Here is a 19682-nt window from a genome sequence, read left to right as displayed (position 1 = left end):
AATGCAAACATTTAATGCATTACAGCAAGTTCTCAAAAATGTTGCTTAAATATGCAAATGGGGCCTAAAAACCAAAACCAAGGTTTCCAGTGGGGATATTTTTATTACTAATTGCAAAATTTAAATAAAACTATTTTAAAGAATTTAAATATTTTCATTGAATAAAATGTTGTATGTGATCAGGCAAATCTTGTCTGATGCATAAATGTTGCCTGAAAGGTTGAGTGTAAAACACTTCAGATATGAAGTAAACTGTGCAGTTTGATGCATGCAATTGAAGAGCTTTTTGCCACTGTAATTCAAATTTACAGTCAGAAATTAATAAAGTGCAAAAAAATGCATACTGCACATTTCATTTCTATTAGGATGAAAAAAAAAACAACACTTTTTAAAATGCTGATAATCTCAACGCTAAAATTTGTGACACTGGTCTTATGTTGCACAGTTATGTCTACTCAGCAACAGCCAAAATATGTTGATAGATTTTTCTTTCATGCCAAAAAAACCCTTATTGAAATACTAAATGAAGACCATGTATGAAGATATTTGTATATTCCCTTCTGTAAATATTCAAAACAATTTCTGATTTGTAATAACTAACATACAAGGTCAAGAGCTTAATTTGAACAACATTATAGGTGATTTAATCAATATTTTGATTTATTTAAATCTTCGGATTCCAGATTTTTAAATAGCTGTATCTCATCCTATGATAACAGGCCATACATCAATGGAAATTTTATCCAGTTTTGATGCGGTTTAAATATTAATTAAAAAAATGCTTTGTTTTGTGGTCAAAATTTGCATAACATATGTGTGTGTATTTCTCTGCCTGCAGGGTCTCAACTGAAAGGAGTATTTCACCCTAAAATTTAAATTCTGTTATCATTTACTCACCCATCACTTGTCACAAATCTTTTCAAGTGTCTTTCCTCTGTTGAACACAAAAGCAGTTGTTTTGAAAAATGTTGGAAACTGGTAACCATCGATTCGCACAGAACATTTGTTTGACCTATTATGGAAGTCAATTACAGGTTTCCAACATTCTTCAAAATATCTTTTGTGTTCAGCTAAATGTAAATAGGAAACTCTGAATTCGAAACCACTCGAGGGTGAGTATATATTTTACAGTCTATGGTACAAAGTGAGTAAACTTCATTTCTGTGAGAAAGATTGTGATTTCCAAGACTGAGGTAAAGTTGGTTTTATATTCTCGCAATCTGACATGTATTCTCCTTAACATAACTTCTGACAACTTTGTCTTCTTTGGAAATTCTAAATAAAGGAAATCATATTAGCAGCCAATGACACTCAAAGCACAACATTGCCCACACATGTTCTCCCCGTGGTCGCGTGGTATAGGTCTGTAGTGTTTGTAAGTATGAATAAGAGTGTATGGGTGTTTCCCAGTGATGGGTTGCAGCTGGAAGGGCATCTGCTGCGTAAAACATATGCTGGTTAAATGGGCGGTTCATTCCGCTGTGACGACCCCAGATTAAAAAAGGTACTAAGGAGAAAAGAAAATGAATGAATGAATGAACATTGTCCAGTCAAATAAATGATGCTAATGTTGTTTTGAAGGCATACTTTCCTTCAGTCCTAATATTCAAAGTACCACGGTAAACAATATGAGCATACCACTGACTGAATGTGCGAATATAAAAGAAACTTCACCTCAATATTTCAGAGCACTGTGTGAGAGGTCAGTGTTGCGCAATTTGGCTGATAAGAGAAACACGACCTAAATAAAGCATGTACACTTGATGAAGTTGGCCCTAGTTAGTGCACATACCTCTCCAAATTGAAAGGCGGAGACGATCATGAGCACCAGTCCTCCGAAACACAGGTAAAGCCCGTATCTGTGGGACAGGCAGGTGTAGGTTTGCCGCTGCAGCAGCTTCAACAGCGAGTTAACGACCAACATGACTCCGGCCGACGGACAACATTAACGCCTCTCCCTCCATGAACACTTCACTGTCACGCTTGTTTAGCGGGTAATTAAAACGGCTTCATTACGTTAAAGATGTTGTCACTTCAACACAGAATCCATACTCATGCTGTGGTTCCTCTTTGGCAGTAGTCAGGTGATGAGGCGACAAGCGTTTCGTGTGCGGTTGTTTGCGCGAGAGACTCGCTGGCGACATCTGATGATCAGGAGGACGGGCAGGCGGGTAAACAATACAATACAATGCAATACAATGCAATACAATGCAATACAATACAGTGCAATACAATACTTCCTTTCCTGGTATCAGGGGCATAGACTGATCAGGGGTAACAAATAAATTAAAATAAAATTGTAATTTAATTGAATCAAAAATATATAAAATACAAAAATAAAAATATAGTGACTTTAGTAACGGTAATATATTATCATATTAAATTATACCTTATTAAATTAATGATAAAGTTTTATACAATTTAAAAATATAATATTATATAATATAATACTCAATTTCCTGGTATCAGGGGTCACCAATAAAATAAAATGACTTTAGTAATGTTTAATATAATATTTTCATACATTATTATTACCTTATTATATTAATACTAATTTGATATGATTTAATTTACCACATAATTTTAAAAAACTATTAATATTATTAAAATATAAATATAAAACAAATTATTTTTAAAAGTATACCAACTTATAAATAAATATATAAACTAAATTTACAAATTATGTTATATTTAATAAATCTAATATAATATAATTTAATACTCACTATCCTGGTATCATGAATGAAAATAAAATGACTTCATTCATATTTAATATCTTTATACTTTATTACTTTAATATATCAATGCTAAATTATTATACAATTTAATATTTAACACGTTAATATTACTAATATATAAATATAAAACAATATTAATATAAATGTATAAACTAAATGTACAAATGATGTTATTGCTATATTTAATAAATAGAATTTAAATTAATTTTACATTTGATGAATAAAAGTGACATCTATAAATGTCTAAATTTAATACATCTATAATTTCTGTTTATTTAATATACAATGTAATTTAATACAAACTACTATCTATCTATCTATCTGGTAGTATCTACATAAACTAAAAATAATATTAGATACCATTACATTATAAAGTTATTTATAGTATTATTATTTAGTAATATCATACACATATTAATATTAAATACCATTACATAAAGTATATTATGTATATAATACATAAATAATAATAATAATCTAATTTATTATCAAATCAACAAATTAACACAACATTGCATATCAATTTAAAATGAGTTGAAACAACAATTGCTAATTTTTTTGGGCGGGGGAGAACTAAATATTTTATGTTCAATCCACTTAAATTTGTAAAAACAATTCTGTTAACTTAATTGATTTATGTTGGAACAACATGAAGGAATTGTGTGGAATCCAGCATTTTTTACAGCGTAGAATATACAGTATAAACAATAATTATAAATATAAACTAAAACATCAATCTATAATAAATATTAGTATTAATAAAATAATTATTGTACAAACTGTTTAAAAAAATTAAATTTCCATTTACCAAAAATAATAATAATAAAAAAAAATTAAGAAATAATAGAGGATTTTGAGGTAAAGAAAAAAAACCTAACTATGTCATACTGGTTTAATGCATGTAAAAAGTAAAAGAAAGAAAGAAAGAAAGAAAGAAAGAAAGAAAGAAAGAAAGAAAGAAAGAAAGAAAGAAAAAGTCCAGCTTCTACGTGTTGCTCACATGTTGCTGCTGGCGGTAATACTTTATGGGTAAAACAATGAGGAAGAGAAAGACAGATTCCCAGTGGCCACGTGACACTATAGATACAGTTATAAACGTCACGTATTGAGTGAAGAGTATTTGTGAAGAGAAGTGAACGTCCGTGTCTTTCTTCATGTCTGTTCTCCGCCAGTCTCTTCACTTTTGTCTCCTTGAATGGTGATGAGCCGATTAGCCTCAGCCCTGCGGCGAGATGTTTTGGTTTATGGAAGGAATGTGCTTTCTACCAACTTTCCTGGTTATCTGGTCATCGAGCACGTTCATAATCTCGTATATCATCGCTTTGTATCGACAAGATGTTGATGTTGTCCTTCCTTACATCAGGTATGTGATTTCCCTTTAACCTTTTGTTTGATTTAAGCTAGTGTACACATCTGGATTTGACGTATTCACAACACTTAAACATACTAAGACAACAGAAATAGCTTTTAAATGTATAATATTAGTAACAAGAGCAGGTATTAAGCGGGTATTTGCATATGTAAAGCTGCAGGTTGTAAAAGGGATTGTGGAAAAAGTATTTAAAGGCAACTTGGTTTGGTTTCGTTTTCCACACAGAGAAGTTTAACGTTGGCTGGAGTTCAAAACTGTGAACTATGAATGCAAGGAGCTGGACGAGTGAACTACAACTTCGTTTTGTTTCTTTAAACTTTAGATTGTGTATTTTCTTATCTAAATTGCAACGTACATTATACCAGGATTTACAGAAGACACCTGCCAAAATTTCAATAGTTTATGTAACTATATCTGCATATTTAGAGCAAGATTTAATATCTTTTATAATATTCAATATTCTCATTAATAGTAATACTTTATATAATATTTCATATTTTATTGTGCATTAATTATTGTATCACTAAATAAAAGATACACTGAATGAGTATTTAACATTAAAGGGTTAGTTCACCTAAAAAAAAGTTAAAAATGCTGTTGTCATTTTCTCACCTTATATTTGTTCAAAACCACAGTTCAGAGTTTCTTCTGTTGAACACAAGAGAAGATATTCTGAAAAATGCTGGAGCTGGCACCCATTGACTTCCATAGTTCTTTTTCTTTTTTTTTACTACTATGGATGTTCATTCATTTTGTTTCAACACAAATCGATTAAGTTAAAGTTAAGTTGACTGAACATAAAACAAATAGAGGCTAATTTATACTTCTGTGACAAGCGCATGAGTTTGGTCTGACGCAGCCTGTAGCGCAGTCGCATAGCCTGTAGCGCAAGCTCTGTGATTGGTCGGCTTGGTAGCCGTTACGAGTGTGGGCGGTGCTGAGAGGCGCGAGCCCGATGGAGTGAGCGTTTAGAAGTTTCGAGTCCCGTGAAGGAGCTCCAGATGGAATCTTTTGTTTTGTGTTTACCTAATGATTAAAATTGTTGTACGTTCGCCGGGTTCCCACCTCTGAATGAGCGAGTTTTAGCTACTTGTATGTTAAGGTAATGTTCAGAAAAAGAAAAAAAAACACCTGAGAAGAAACCCGACACAGAGGAACATTTTAACCTCCTGCCACCTAATGTTTACAAGTGTTATTGCAGAGCCACACAAACAGCACACAGTAGTATAAATTCACGGCTACGCGCAAATCAGTCACAGCGATCACTTGATGCAGAAGTATAAACCAGCTTTAAGCTGTGCCCAAAAAAATTGTAGTTAAGTAGTTAGAACAAGCAGCAAAAAAGCCCGTATTTTTCAAAGTATATATTTTGTGTGTTTAAAAGAAGAAATAAGAAGAATTAATTTTAATTTTTGGGTGAACTATCCTTTTGAAAAAAAAAAAAAAAATCACTCATAACATTTTAGTTTAGCTATTTGAAACATTAAAGTAGATGCTTGCATTTAATATGCATAATCTCTAAATGATACATTTTTTATTATTTTGATTTCGGAGGAAATGTCATCAGCAGTTTAGAGTTAAATAATACTCTACTATTCTCAAACAAGTAACTGTGAATCGTGAAAATCGTCAAATGTTTGGGTTTCATTTAATATTAATTATTTTTTAATACATTCCAAGTGCCAGGTTTGTGTCATTGTACTTTTATTTAAAACAAAAAAAAATACAAAAATTCATACTTTTGCACGTTTATGAATAGGCAAGATCTTTCTGAATTTCTGAATGTTAGCATTCTTCTGCTTATAAATATAAAATATCTTTTATGTTTTAATCAGTGATACAGGGGCTACTCCACCTGAGAGCTGTGTGTTTGGATTCATGTCGACAATTACGGCATTCGCAGGTATGACTAACAATCAGCTCTTTGATTTCAGTTTGATTTGATATCCCGCTCATATTTCATGACAGTGTAAATCCCCCCCTCGGCCGCTTCAGGAAATTCCTCCCTGCTATCTGTCACAACCTTTAGGAAGTTGCAAAAGTTGAAATCAACTGCGACCTTCTCGGTTCGACATGTGAGAGGAAAACGGTGGGAAAACGGTTGATTTTTCTTTAGCAACAATGGAATATCACTCATTCTGCTCTCACTTCTCATTTTGATGAAAACGAAAACAGTTTTTTCCCTCCACCCATGACACACACACACACACACACACACACACACACACACACACACACAGCTGGAGTTCAGTTTGTTATGATACTCTGCAGAACTGCAGACAAAACCTCAAACAACAGAACTACAGAAATGAAACCTTAGGCCAAGTCACAGGTTATACGTGTAATAACTACAGCTTTATAACCTGGTTATTTCATATGACATCATGTCGTTCCTGACTCAAAAGAGGTTCATTTGTCTTTAAAACACAAATGAAGATACAGTTATAGCTATCATTATTAGAACACAGCATTTTTAAGAGGTCTAAGTTAGAATTTGCCTTTAAAGTACCTATAAAATGAATAAAATACGTACATAATAATGCTCTATAAACCGTTGAATAGAGCCTGAATCTTTTTTCAGTAGATCAGCTTGCATGGATTCATTTTCAACTAAAGAACACTGTGCGCTAGCAAAATAAACACTGTAAATTTAGATTTCACATGACTAAGTGTTTAGCTTCAGTTGCAGAAGGAAGAGAATATTAGTGTTGAAGTTCTCAGGAAATATATTGACACCATGCCTGAGAGATGTGCTGCTGTATTTAATTGCTGTAGAAACTTTTTTATATCTGTTGTGCTCAGAGCAGCCATCTGCATGGTTTATCAACATTATGAAATGAAATCATGTTCTGGAGGCAAACAATTTCAATATATCCAATATTCCGTAGTTCTGTATTTTTAATAAATGAAAATAACTTGTAATAGTTTCTGACTCTCCATTAAAAGTTTGTCAACCTAAAGTTCTGATACTTCAAAATGTTCATAAAATCTGAATGAATCAAATGTTTTGGCTCTTTAAAAAATAGTTTTAAGGGAAAACTATTTTAATATGTACACTATGTAAACACTTTTTCCTGCCACATGTATTTTGCCATATATGAAGTTTTCTACACTTTGATATACTAAGCAAATTGATATTGTGTTTAGTACATTACAGAGCAGATTCTAGTGCATGACGTTGAGCTCAGTACTGTACGTTTGTTTTCCAGCCTTTGCTACTATGTATGCTGAATATAAATTTGTGGAAAGAGTTCATGAGAGAACTGGAGCCGTGCCCCCTACTCTGAACAAGGTCTCATTTGGTTTTGGAATCTTTTCTTGCATTGGCATGTGCCTGGTAGCTACATTTCAGGTATGTCTATAAATAAAAAAAGAAACAAAAAATTATGTTCTTTCAAACGTATATGACTTTGTTACTTTGATAGAATGCAGTCAATCAATCAATCAATCAATCAATCAATCAATCATCTCATCCACCTATAAAATTAATCGAATCTCAACCTAATTAACCCATCCAACCAACCCAGCCACCCATCAACCATCCAACCAACAAACCAACCCGCCCATCCATACAAACCAAACTATCAATCAATCAACCAACATCCATCCACATCCATCACTCCATCCGACCATACAAATCAATCAATCACCCCATCCATCTCTCTATTCATCCACATAAACCAAACAATCAAATCAACCAACCTTCCATTGCATCCATCCACCAATCCATCCATCACTCCATACAAACCATTCAGTCAATCAACTAGCCCATACATCACTCCATCCATGCATACAAACCAATCATTCAAATCAACCAACCTCCCACTGCAGCCATCCACAACTTTATCCATTTAGCTATTCAAACCATTCAGTCATTCAATCAGCCCATCCATCACTCTATCCACACAAACCAATCAAATCAACCAACCTGCCATTGCATTCATCAACCAGCCCATCCATCACTCCATCCATCAAGACAAACAAACAAACCAATCAATCAATCAGTCAATCAACTAGCCTTTCCATCACTTTCTCCATCCATAAAAAACAATCAAACCAACCAACCTTCCATTGCATCCAACCACCAACCCATCCATTCATATCAATCAATCAACCAGTTAATTAACTCAAACAACCAATCCAATCAACCCACCTATCAACCATCCATCCAACCTACCAACCAAGCAACCCATCCATCCATCCATCCAAACCAAGCTATTAAATCAACCGACCAACCAACCAACCAGCCCATTCATTATTACATCTATTCATACAAACTAATCAATCAACCAACCAGCCCATCCATCACTCTCTCTATCTATCCATACAAACCAATCAACCAACCCATCAATTAATCAATCAACCCATTAACCTATCCATCCTTCCATTTCAATCAATCAATCAATCAATTAATCAACCAACATGACTATCCTTCCATCAATCCATAAAACTAATATATCAACTCTACATTTATCAATCAACCAGCCTATCCATATTGAAACATAAAAGGGAGTCAATAGTGATTTAATGGCACTCATGTATTGTATGCATGTTTTGTTACAGGAGACGACAGTGATGGAAGTCCATGATATCGGTGCTCTTTTATTCTTCATTTGCGGGGTTGTGTATGCAGTCATTCAGAGTGTGATCGGATACCGCGCTTTTCCATACGGATCTTCAAAGTTCATGTGCCATTTACGTACATTTTTTTCCACTGTGGCCATTCTAGCTGCAATACCCAGTATCCTTTTCTCAGAGTAAGCACATGAATTTGCATCTGCTTGCATGCAGGTCATCCACATCCAGCATGGTGTTCAAAGCATGCTGGTTTTCCATCCAGACAGGCTCTGTTTAACATTTCTGATCAAACAGATTGTCCTTAATGCTTGGTTTCAGCAATAGCATGTGGGTTTCTTGTCGGGACAAGCAAACTCCACTGGGACAGCAATGATAAGGTATAGTTTGACAACAACACATTCCAGTGCTGAAAGTTACTTTTATTATTGAGTGCTTCAAGTTGCTCATCTTGATCTCCTGCTTTTGAAGGATTACACACGTCATATAGTGAGTGTTGCGTGCGAATGGATCACTACCTTTAGTTTTGTCTTCTTCTTTTTAACATACATCCAAGAGTTCCAGGTGAGTGCATGAGAATAGATGAGACTTACACTATTAATTAAAGGTTTGGGGTCATTAAGGCTCTTTTTTTTTAAAGATTGAGTAATGATTCTGAAAATTCAGCATAAGTCATTTTAGTTCATTAAAAACATAAAATGGAAAAAAACAAACATTTGTTAATAAAACTAATGTTACCTGAAATAAAAAGGTGTATTATTTAGATGTTTGTATCAATTTATAGACAGCACAAAAGCAATGTTTTACCTTCAGAATAGTTTGCAGGGATGCAGTATGTAAGTTTGACACCCAGTTGTTGAACTAGGTATTGCATTCCTGGATCAAAACAAGTGCAGGTTGCCAGATTGACGACCAACAGGATTTAAATCATGTTCTAAATAAAAGCAACGGCATGCGATAGTGGGATTATTTTCCATATTAAAGGGAGTTTTTATTCTAACCAACACTTTAAATTGATATATTAGAAACGACTTCTATTTCTTGTAGCTGAACAACAGAAAACTGACAGTGATCACCTCAGTTATCCCTTATATGCTTTATTCAGTGTTAAATGCTAATAATGTGAGTTTGAATGCCATTTTACATGACATGTATTGTTATACTACTGAAAGCAGAAGCAGATAGTTCACCTTAGATCTTGAAAATGAACAGTTTGAAATTGAACTTTAGAACTGTGACTCAGTGTACACCAACTCAGTGATTCAGCATGAACATTTAATTATGTTAAAGAAGTTTAATATGTCTTAAATAGATTACAAAACTTACCATTTCGTGAGGGAGTGCATATTCTGTGCTTCTGAATGGCTGTATTTAATTTTCTGTCATGTTTCGTCTGGTGCAAACAGTCAAATTGCTTATCTTAAGGAAAGTCTCCACTTTCCTTCCTAATCTGCAATTGCCTCTCTGGCTTTGGATAAAAGCGTCTGCTAAATGACTAAATGTAAATGTTATCACTGCAAATCTCATCACATAACGTGTTGTTAGGACATGGGGTTACAATGTAACCTGCTCACTTAATGTTTATGTTCATAATATTTATATTATATTCTAATTAATAACCTCATGTGGAACTTTAAATCTGCGTCTCATTTCGAAGCTACTGTCCACCAGAGGTCGCATTTCGGTCATGGACGCTTACTTTGAAAGCCATTCGGAATGAAGGAAATACTCTCGGATACCTGCAAATGAATGATAATCTCCCGGAAATCATGCGTCTCCCTCCTCGCTCTTCAGATACGGCGCACAAACCCTCACTATTCAGATATGCTGCCTCATCTCCACCCAACTCCCTCCTATCCCAATAGGTTCTATCTATTGGTTGATCTGGCATTGAGCAGGTTAAAAGAACTAGCATGGAAAACGCATTTTCAAATCCGAATATCTGACTTCAGCATGAATATCTGACATTCAGATAAACAAGAATGTTCACTTAGCATGTTTCGTAAATATCTGCAAACATATTATGGTATTTTTATCATTTAGAAGGGTCAAAAACTTACATACAGCACCTTTAAGAAATCAATATTTGTTGGAATAATCCTGATTATCAAAATCACAGAAGACATAAGAAAACATTTCGTTGAAAAAAAAAAAAAAAAAGATGTAAACGACAATATATTTATTTGAAATTCTGAAGAAATGTTAGAACTCTATAGAATTAAACAAACAGCAACTAAAAGTAATCAGATGACACAAATATAAAATCTAAATTCATAGATATTAAAATATTCACATTTTTCAAAAACAAAACCCAAACCTTTGAATAATAGATTTTTTTAAAAGCATTTTATGATATTCACTTGAGCGCCTCCTTGCTTATATTAACTACTCTTTTATTTCTTTTTACAGCAATTCACACTGAAACTGACCGTTAACTTAAAAGAGTATTCAGGACTGTGACATAACTGAACCTCATACTTCACTGTATGTCCCACTGTTTTTGGTGCAGTTTTAGTACAAATTGTATTTTTATACAACTTATTACCTTTTTCACGTTGAAATGTTTGCTGAAATACTGTGTTATCTGTTCCAGTGTGTATTGTTTTGTGGGATACAAAGGCATAATAATGTACTTGAATTTTAATACACTCTACCCGCTTAAGGCCCGACCATTTATAAAAGCTGCTTGATAGTGATTCTGATTTCATGAAACATTTACAATCAGCAAGACAAGATAGTTGAGCACATCCACGTTTGCATGCATCACTGTAAATGAATCAGTTTTAGGTTAAAAATCTTGCTTTTTCAACGTTTTGCTTTAAAATCATGTAGCTGAAAGTAGGATTTGCTCTAGCACTTTATTTAACGCAGTTATTGTGAATGGAAGCCCATTGCTTGTGCAATGTGTGTGTGATTTTGTAATTGTGAAATAAAAACACATGATGATGATGATTATTATGTGCATGACTAAAGAGAAGTGATTGCTTTATTTTTAAGTGACAAACAAAAATAAATACTGATTTTATTTAGCAAGGGTGCATTCGTTTGATGAGAAGTAGAGTAAAGATATTTAGATTATTAGAGAATAATAAAATGTTTAGCATTTTTATTTGAAAAGACAAGAAAATGTTTCTTAAAATCACCAGAGTATTGGATTGATTTCTGTAGAACCATTGTTTACTGGAGATTGTAGTAAGGTTACCTAAAAAATCTGCTTTTCGCTTCCGAAATAATATTAAAATAATAATAACAACAATCACCACTAAATATTATAGTATTTAATAAAATTCAGTTTGATTATTTAGATTTATTTTAAAACATTACTAGCTCCAAACTGTAATGTGTGCATGTAAACACATTGCTTCATTTCATTGACTTCAGATATAACATTGTTTAATGACAATTTACATTCTGAAAAGACAATGTAAGCAAATCTATGACTGTGCAACATGATCAGTATTATTTAAAACAACACACCAAATTTCTCTAATATGTAATGTTTTGTTATTGATATTACTGTGATTCAAAGTCTATTTATGATCGTTTCAACTATGGAGGAGGAATTGCTACAAGAATGAGCTACGTGTCTTTCAAATCTCCCATACTCGGTTTCTCTGGAATTATGAATTACAGTTACGTGTTTGTGTAAGAAAAGTTTGTTTTATTCTGTAAACTTTAAATTCAGTATTTGAAGACAAACCATATTTGATGAAATAACTGCCTGTGCCCTGATTTTTAATAATTCAGAATACAAAAAAAAAAGTTATTTTGACTAAAAAAAAAGGGTATATTGTGCTTTAAATCAGTGTTTCTCAACCACATTCCTGGAGGACGACCAGCACATGTTGGATGTCTCCTTTATACACAACCATTACAGGTCTCTCTGCTAATGAGTTGATGATCTGAATCAGATGTGTTTGGTTAAGGAGACATGGAAAATGTGCAGAGCTGGTGGTTCTCCAGGAATGTGGTTGAGAAACACTGCTCTAAATGAAAATATTTTATATCAAATTTGGAAAACATTTTATTACGCTATAATAGAATAAAACAAATTTTACAATTTTCCTCAAAACCATACCTAATAAATCCAGAGAAACTTCAAGTGGTCTGTTATTTTTTTCCCATAGCTGTATCTCATACAATACACTGGCACCTTTCATGGTAATTAAGTGTACATATTAGGCATTTCAGGCATGTCATACAGGAGATGAAATATTCATAACAATCACACTATAATAGCGCTTTTTTATGATCATAATGATTCACGATCTCACCTAGTGAGCAGCTGCCCTCAGAAACCATCATTACAGGTATGAACACTGCCGTTTCTGAGATGTAACACAATGGTGGTGTCATCATCACTAAGCATCTGTCCTCTTAAGGACACTCAAGTGCATTTACCCTGCTTTGAGATGAGCAAGTCTCATGATGACCTGAACTCTCCGATCCAGGACTGTGAGGAGGCAGGGCCAACCAGTCAATCACTGAATGATGATTCACTGCCTGAGCTGTCATCATCTTGCTCCTCCAACCTTTTTTTGCTAGCATCTGGAACTGCTGCATCAGGGGTGCTGAAGGAAAATGCAATGGAAGTATTAGCTACATAAACAGTTCTTTATTGTAGATTAATAAATGGAAATATTTTTACCCTAATTAATACTTACTCAAGCAAATTGGGGTCCAAGCCTTCCATCATCATCTTATTTTTAATGGCCATGACTGGAACACCCTGTGGCACAGAGCAAAATATTGATATTCTCATAAACATTGCATTAATCATAATGAGGTAGAGCTGCACGATTCATTGTTTTAAAAATTATGATCTTAATATTCAATGTCAGCAATTTAGCTGTCTAGGTTCATTTTCAGCTCTAATTTTCATTCATTCATTTTCTTGTCGGCTTAGTGCCTTTATTAATCCGGGGTCGCCACAGCGGAATGAACTGCCAACTTATCCAGCAAGTTTTTACGCAGCGGATGCCCTTCCAGCCACAACCAATCTCTAAGAAAAGGTTGTCATCTTGGAATAACATAACTTGGAATGTTGCGACTGACCAATCAGAACCGTTTAATAGTTCAATATATAATTTCTTATTTTATATTTAAATCAATATCAGTGTTTGAACTGCAGAAAGGCACCACTAAAACAACTTGTAAAAAAAAGTCACATTTTGTTCAAAGGGACATCATTCATTTTCCTTCAGCGTAGTCCCTTTAATTATCAGGGGTCACCGCAGTGGAATGAACCACCAACTTATCCAGCATATGTTTTACACAGCAGATGCCCTTCCAGCTGCAACCCATCACTGGGAAACACCCATACACACTCACATGCACACACACACACTACGGTTAATTTAGTTTCTCCAATTCACCTTTAGCACATGTATTTGGACTGTGTGGGAAACCGGAGCACCCTGAGGAAACCTACATGAATACGGGGAACATGCAAACTCCACTCAAAAATGCCAATTGACCCAGCCGAGGCTTCAACCAGCAACATTCTTGCTGTGAGGCGACAGTGCTAACCACTGAGCCACCGTGTGACCTCAAAAGGACATCACAACATTTTTTTAACTCCCATTTCCCTTGAAGTGTATTGATGACTTTACATTGTTAACCCAGTAGGTGGCAACAAGAAACTGTTGATTTGTAATTGGATTTTATCCAGGTAAGTTTGTGTTTAGTTTGATCAAAATTACGAGTTTTCAGGCTCAAGAAGATTGATTTTGACAACACTGCTCTACTTTTAATCTAAAGCTTTAAATCTAATCTATAGGTTTAAAAGGAATGTTGACAAGCAACTTCCAACATGCCGGAAAAGCAGCTAACTATTTAAAAAGCTACAATGATAAGCAACTAAAAAAATGTTGCTAGGCTAGTGTCTGAGCTACTTGTAGCTAGCTACTCTTCAACACTGCTCCAAATTGAAGCCTTTTACATTTGAAGCCTTTTATATATTTTTATATAAGTCAAACTTGTCTTTTGTTATTTAAAATGTCTATTATTCATTCATTTTCTTGTCGGCTTAGTCCCTTTATTAATCCGTGGGCGCCACAGCGGAATGAACCGCCAACTTATCCAGCAAGTTTTTACGCAGCGGATGCCCTTCCAGCCGCAACCCATCTCTGGGAATCATCCACACACATTCACACACACACTCATACACTACAGAAAATTTAGCCTACCCAATTCACCTGTACTGCATGTCTTTGGACTGTGGGGGAAACCGGAGCACCCAAAGGAAATGCATGTTCACGCAAAGGCAGGGAGAACATGCAAACTCCACACAGAAACGCCAACTGAGCTGAGGTTCGAACCAGCGACCTTCTTGCTGTGAGGCGACAGCACTACCTACTGCGCCACTGCCTCACCCATGTCTATAATATGCTATACAACTATTTTTACTATAAATTAAATAATCACATTGTTTTTAATTGCCAATTAATAATAATAATAGCTATATATTTAAATTTACAGACAAATATTTACATATAAGTTTGCTTTAATATAGTGGGCTTTTAAAACGACTGTCTTTTGAGCTGTTTGTAAACCTGCATTATTAAAATCAGTTGATTTGATTGCCATGGAGAAAATAATACTTGCTTTAAACTTTCACTGCACCAGCAGTTTACTTTAGCTTTGTAAATGTGTTTAAATTCATATTTCTGATAACCATATCTCATAACTTTCCAACAGAGAAGTGAATTGCACTAATTGTCTCATGTTTAAGCGTTTAAAATCGTTTCAGTTGATCCAGAATATCTGCTTTAAAAGGTGGAAATATGTAAGTTAATTAATGGGAAAACTCTGCTTTAAACAATTTTCTGGAAAATGCAAACAAACAAAAAAATGACATACCACTTGCACCATCTTCAGGTATCTGGCATATCGCGGGTCTTTGGCTACAGTCATTATATTTTCTGCTGGAGCCTCTGTTTTTGGCTCCTGAGGGGCCGCTTGTGTCTGCTGGGATGCCTGAATAAAAAATAACTGTGCATTATAGTCTGCGTGAACTGGAAGGTGCTGGAGAATTTCAAATGATCAGTATAATGGTGTATTTACAAATTAAAAGGGAACACTGAGTAGGGGGCAGGGTTTTATTTTTGCCAATTTATATATATATATATATATATATATATATATATATATATATATATATATATATATATATATATATATATATACATAGCAAAGTAATGGCTAGAGGGGCGTGGGTAAGGATATTTCACTCAAGCCTTCAAACTGACATCAGAGGAGGACTGCCATTCCAGAGCAAAGCAAATGGCCAGATTTTGATTATTATTGTTAATTGTTCACCTTAAGCATAACACTGTGCACTAACATTGTAAATTCGCATTTCATATGGGCATTGAAATGGGATCATGATATTATTATTATTATAATACTGTGAAAGGTTACCTCAGCAGGGGGAGCAGTGGCACGACTGGTATCTGCTGCGGGGCCGTTTGTCTCTGCAGGTGCTCTCACTCCATCCACTGTCACTTCTTCCAGACCAGGAATAGAGGCCAACTGCACATTTACACATAAATATTACTCATTAAATTATGTTTATATATATATTGTTTTAATCAGTTTGTATTATTTATATATATATATATATATATATATATATATATATATATATATATATATATATATATATATATATATATATATACACACACATTGTCTTAACCTTATTTTTTATTTCCATGTTAATTCTAACTTACTAATACTTTGTAATAATTTATTAATGTTTTATGATATTTACGTTTTTTTTTGCTTCAAACTAATGCTTCATATTTCAAATCATTTACTTCTACTATATTTTCTCTTCTTATCCCATAATAAGAATCCTGTTTTGACTCACCTTTGCTTCCAAAATGCTTAGTGTTGTCTCAATCTGCTGAATTCGCAGTGATACTGTGGAGAGTTTCTGTAAAAGCAAACCCCATCATCAGTTCATTGCCATTTTCAAAAAAGTTTAGGTGACTGTAGGGATTAAATTTAAAATGCAACAATGTCGTAATTGTTTTATTTAATTATTATTATTATTTTTATGCAAATAAAAACACAATTTATACTGCACAAATGTAGAAGTATATTATATTCAAAATTGGGTTAAAAATATAATTTGGGAAATAATGTAATGTACACATCTAATAACACTACTCATTTTTATTTATTAAATATTTGAATTGTCATCATTATCAATGATGTATCAATCACATAATCATAAATTAAACGGCATCAGTTCACTGACATTTTCAAAAAGTGTGAGGCACTGTAGGGATTAAATTCAAAAGGCATTAATTTCATTTAAAAAATGCATATAAAAACCTAATTTATACTGTAAAAAAGTATCTATTAGTACTTCACTCATTTCTATTTATTTATTAATTATATGAATTTTAATGATATATTACTCACCATCATATATATCACACCGTCAGTGCATTGACATCTTTAGAAAGTTTGAGTAAACTGATGTTGTGTATTTATTTATTGCATTTTTTATTTATCAAGACGAAATTTATACTGTACAAATGTACCGTTATATTAAATTAATAAATGGGTTTAAAATATCACTTGAAAAATCATGTAATATCTTTTAACACTACTCATTTCTATACATTATTGATTCATTTTCCTTTGCTTAGTCCCTGATTTAATTGTATGAATTTCAATAATATATAATCAATTAAATAATCATACATCAAAAGCAATAAATTCATAAGACATTTTCATGAAGTCTGAATGACTGTAAGATGAACAAACCTCCTCACAAACTGTGGAGAAGCGGTTGAGGAACCTGACCGTGTGAACGATGAACTGATTGAGGAAAGCCACGATTCTCCTCTGCTGAATTGCTGGAACCTTATAGAAGAAAGTACAATGATTAATTATTACATATTATTCACAGTTAATTAATATTATACATATTAGTCTAATAAGAGTGAAAACAGAGCTCTCTGGAGATCATGTGAGCAGCAGCTGATGTTGCAGGGTGAAAACAAACTCACCTTTGTCAGATCTACTCCTGATCCCACAATGGGCAAACCGTCCGCGTCCATGTCGACAACTCTGCTGCGTTTAACTGGCCCAGACACACGGATGTTGTTTACGCTTTAAATATACGAAATATGTTGGCACTGTGCAACAAATACATCGTTGTGAAAAGAACTCCTCACGTGACCTTAGTGCGTGCAGTACTTCCGTGTTTTAAACATAATAAAAGTTTCCAACGTTTTATCGTGTTATAAAAAAGCCAAAGTAATTTATCTTGATCACAAAGCTGATTTTGCTTCTTTATATTTAATTATATTAAAGATATGTGATGAAATAGCGTTCACATATTGGCTTGTTATGAGAAAATATTATGACGTAAAAGTCCTTGACACTTCCACGTGATCATATTAAAAGCCCGATCACGAAAATGAAAGTCATCTAAAAGGACTAACAATGTAGCATAATAATAGCAGTTTATACTTGTCATATTTCATATTTATGTATCATTCATTAATATTTTTTCGGCTTAGTTCCTTCATTAATCAAAGGGGATGGTTCCAGCTGCAACCCAGCACTGGGAAGATACTTGTATATCATTTAATAATTATAATATTAATAATAATAATAATGACAGACTGATTGAATAATTAATAAGCAAACATTTTTACACAGTATACATTGACACATTTTAGAATAAAAGTGATAATGGCATATACTACACTGAATTACAAAGTGTAATAAAATAAATGTATAATTTAATTAAATTATAATTAAAAATATATATAATCAATTAATTAATAAAACAATGAGGGCGAGTTTAAATAAATGTATTTTATAAAAAGATATATTTGTTGTACTTCACAAATAACTACTAACATACAGTGCTCAACTTAATTGAGCACAGCCCATTTTGAAAATGAATATTTGTATCCATTTCACAGTAAATATGAGCAATGTATCTTGGTGCATTTAAACAAAACAGATTTATTAAACAGATATATTTATTAAAATAATATTTAGTCAGAAAACCTGTTTAGGAATTGAAAGATAATACAATTCAATTTAAATATTGCAAAAAGTTTTCAATTTATTTTGGTTCAGTTGATTTTTCCTCTTTTTTTAAATTTGTATTTTATATTTTTTTTATAACATATAAATTTGGCTGTACTAGTTTTTGGACCGCTATCGTAAGTTATTTTTTTAGATAAGCTTCCAGATTTGACTTCAGTACTGACTAATCTAAGATAAATGCACAAATATAATACTGTAAAGCTTCTTATTAAAAGTATTAATTTAAAAGAGAGATTTGTGAGCAGTTTACTTATAAAAGCTGAGCACGGTACCTGTTATTATCCAACTCCATTGTTTTACTTAATTGACCACACTCCCACGGTTTACAGCTTTAAAGCATTAAAAAAATAATCAGTTACTGTATTGCATTTAAACGGACATATGATTATCCTTAAATTGAATTTCACCATTTTTGTCTTATAACTAGATTTTCCTTTTTTTAAGTCCTCAAGAAATCAAAACTAACCATATAATTTTATTAGAGCACATTGCTAGATTTGTGGTGATAAATTGATCTGTGCATGTCATTAAGAAAAAAAACAAATGTTTCCCTCTCTAATCTTTAATTGAAATCTGAAAATGCACTTCCTGTTTGTTTTTAAATTATCAGATTATGTGATTTTAAGGGGGACGCGGTGGCGCAGCGGCTAGCACATTTGCCTCACAGCAAGAAGGTTGCTGGTTCGAGCCTCGGCTGGGTTAGTTGGCATTTCTGTGTGGAGTTTGCATGTTCTCCCTCGTATAGGTTTCCTCTGGGTGCTTCGGTTTCCCCCTCAAGTCCAAAGACATGTGCTATAGGTGAATTGGGTATGCTAAAATTGACCATAGTGAATGAGTGTGTGTGGATGTTTCCTAGTGATGGGTTGCAGCTGCAAGGGCATCTGCTGCGTAAAACATGCTGGATAAGTTGACGG

The 19682-nt window shown here is 33.4% G+C and overlaps 3 protein-coding genes across 5 annotated transcripts in view; 1 reads left to right on the top strand and 2 right to left on the bottom strand.

Annotated features, from left to right (window-relative positions):
- The window catches only part of gnptab (N-acetylglucosamine-1-phosphate transferase subunits alpha and beta), a 33478-nt gene extending 31389 nt beyond the window's left edge, over positions 1–2089 (bottom strand). The window contains exon 1 of one of the 2 annotated variants that reach the window (XM_005164744.5): positions 1793–2089. In XM_005164744.5, coding sequence (XP_005164801.1) covers positions 1793–1924 — 132 coding nt within the window. In that variant the 5' untranslated portion in view covers positions 1925–2089. The remainder of the gene's footprint in view (positions 1–1792) is intronic. The other variant, NM_001044768.3, reaches the window with a different exon arrangement.
- On the top strand, positions 1775–11645 carry dram1 (DNA-damage regulated autophagy modulator 1). Of its 2 annotated transcripts, XM_068219590.2 has the most exons (8): positions 1775–2171; positions 3911–4101; positions 5946–6013; positions 7320–7462; positions 8674–8851; positions 9007–9065; positions 9157–9249; positions 11095–11645. In XM_068219590.2, exons 2-8 carry the CDS (start codon positions 3971–3973, stop codon positions 11143–11145), a joined length of 723 nt encoding a protein of 240 aa, XP_068075691.1. In that variant the 5' UTR covers positions 1775–2171; positions 3911–3970; the 3' UTR covers positions 11146–11645.
- Positions 11646–12056: 411 nt separating this feature from the next.
- Positions 12057–17787, bottom strand: washc3 (WASH complex subunit 3). Its single transcript, NM_200173.1, is given in 7 exon segments — positions 12057–13256; positions 13350–13414; positions 15547–15663; positions 16108–16218; positions 16559–16624; positions 17467–17565; positions 17712–17787. Coding segments are annotated over 7 exon segments (603 nt in total). The 5' UTR covers positions 17763–17787; the 3' UTR covers positions 12057–13162.
- Between the last annotated feature and the right edge of the window lie 1895 nt (positions 17788–19682).

The sequence above is a fragment of the Danio rerio genome, chromosome 4 (genome assembly GCF_049306965.1).
Source record: "Danio rerio strain Tuebingen ecotype United States chromosome 4, GRCz12tu, whole genome shotgun sequence".
NCBI lineage: Eukaryota > Metazoa > Chordata > Actinopteri > Cypriniformes > Danionidae > Danio > Danio rerio.
This window is presented reverse-complemented; position numbering and strand designations above follow the sequence as displayed.

Bases quoted from the DNA above. Each gene is read 5' to 3' on its own strand.
- dram1 (XM_068219590.2), top strand. From the start codon at position 3,971: ATGTTTTGGTTTATGGAAGGAATGTGCTTTCTACCAACTTTCCTGGTT. The intron at 4,102-5,945 runs GTATGTGATTTC...TGTTTTAATCAG, and splicing joins GTTGTCCTTCCTTACATCAG to TGATACAGGGGCTACTCCAC. The intron at 9,250-11,094 runs GTGAGTGCATGA...TTCTTTTTACAG, and splicing joins CATACATCCAAGAGTTCCAG to CAATTCACACTGAAACTGAC.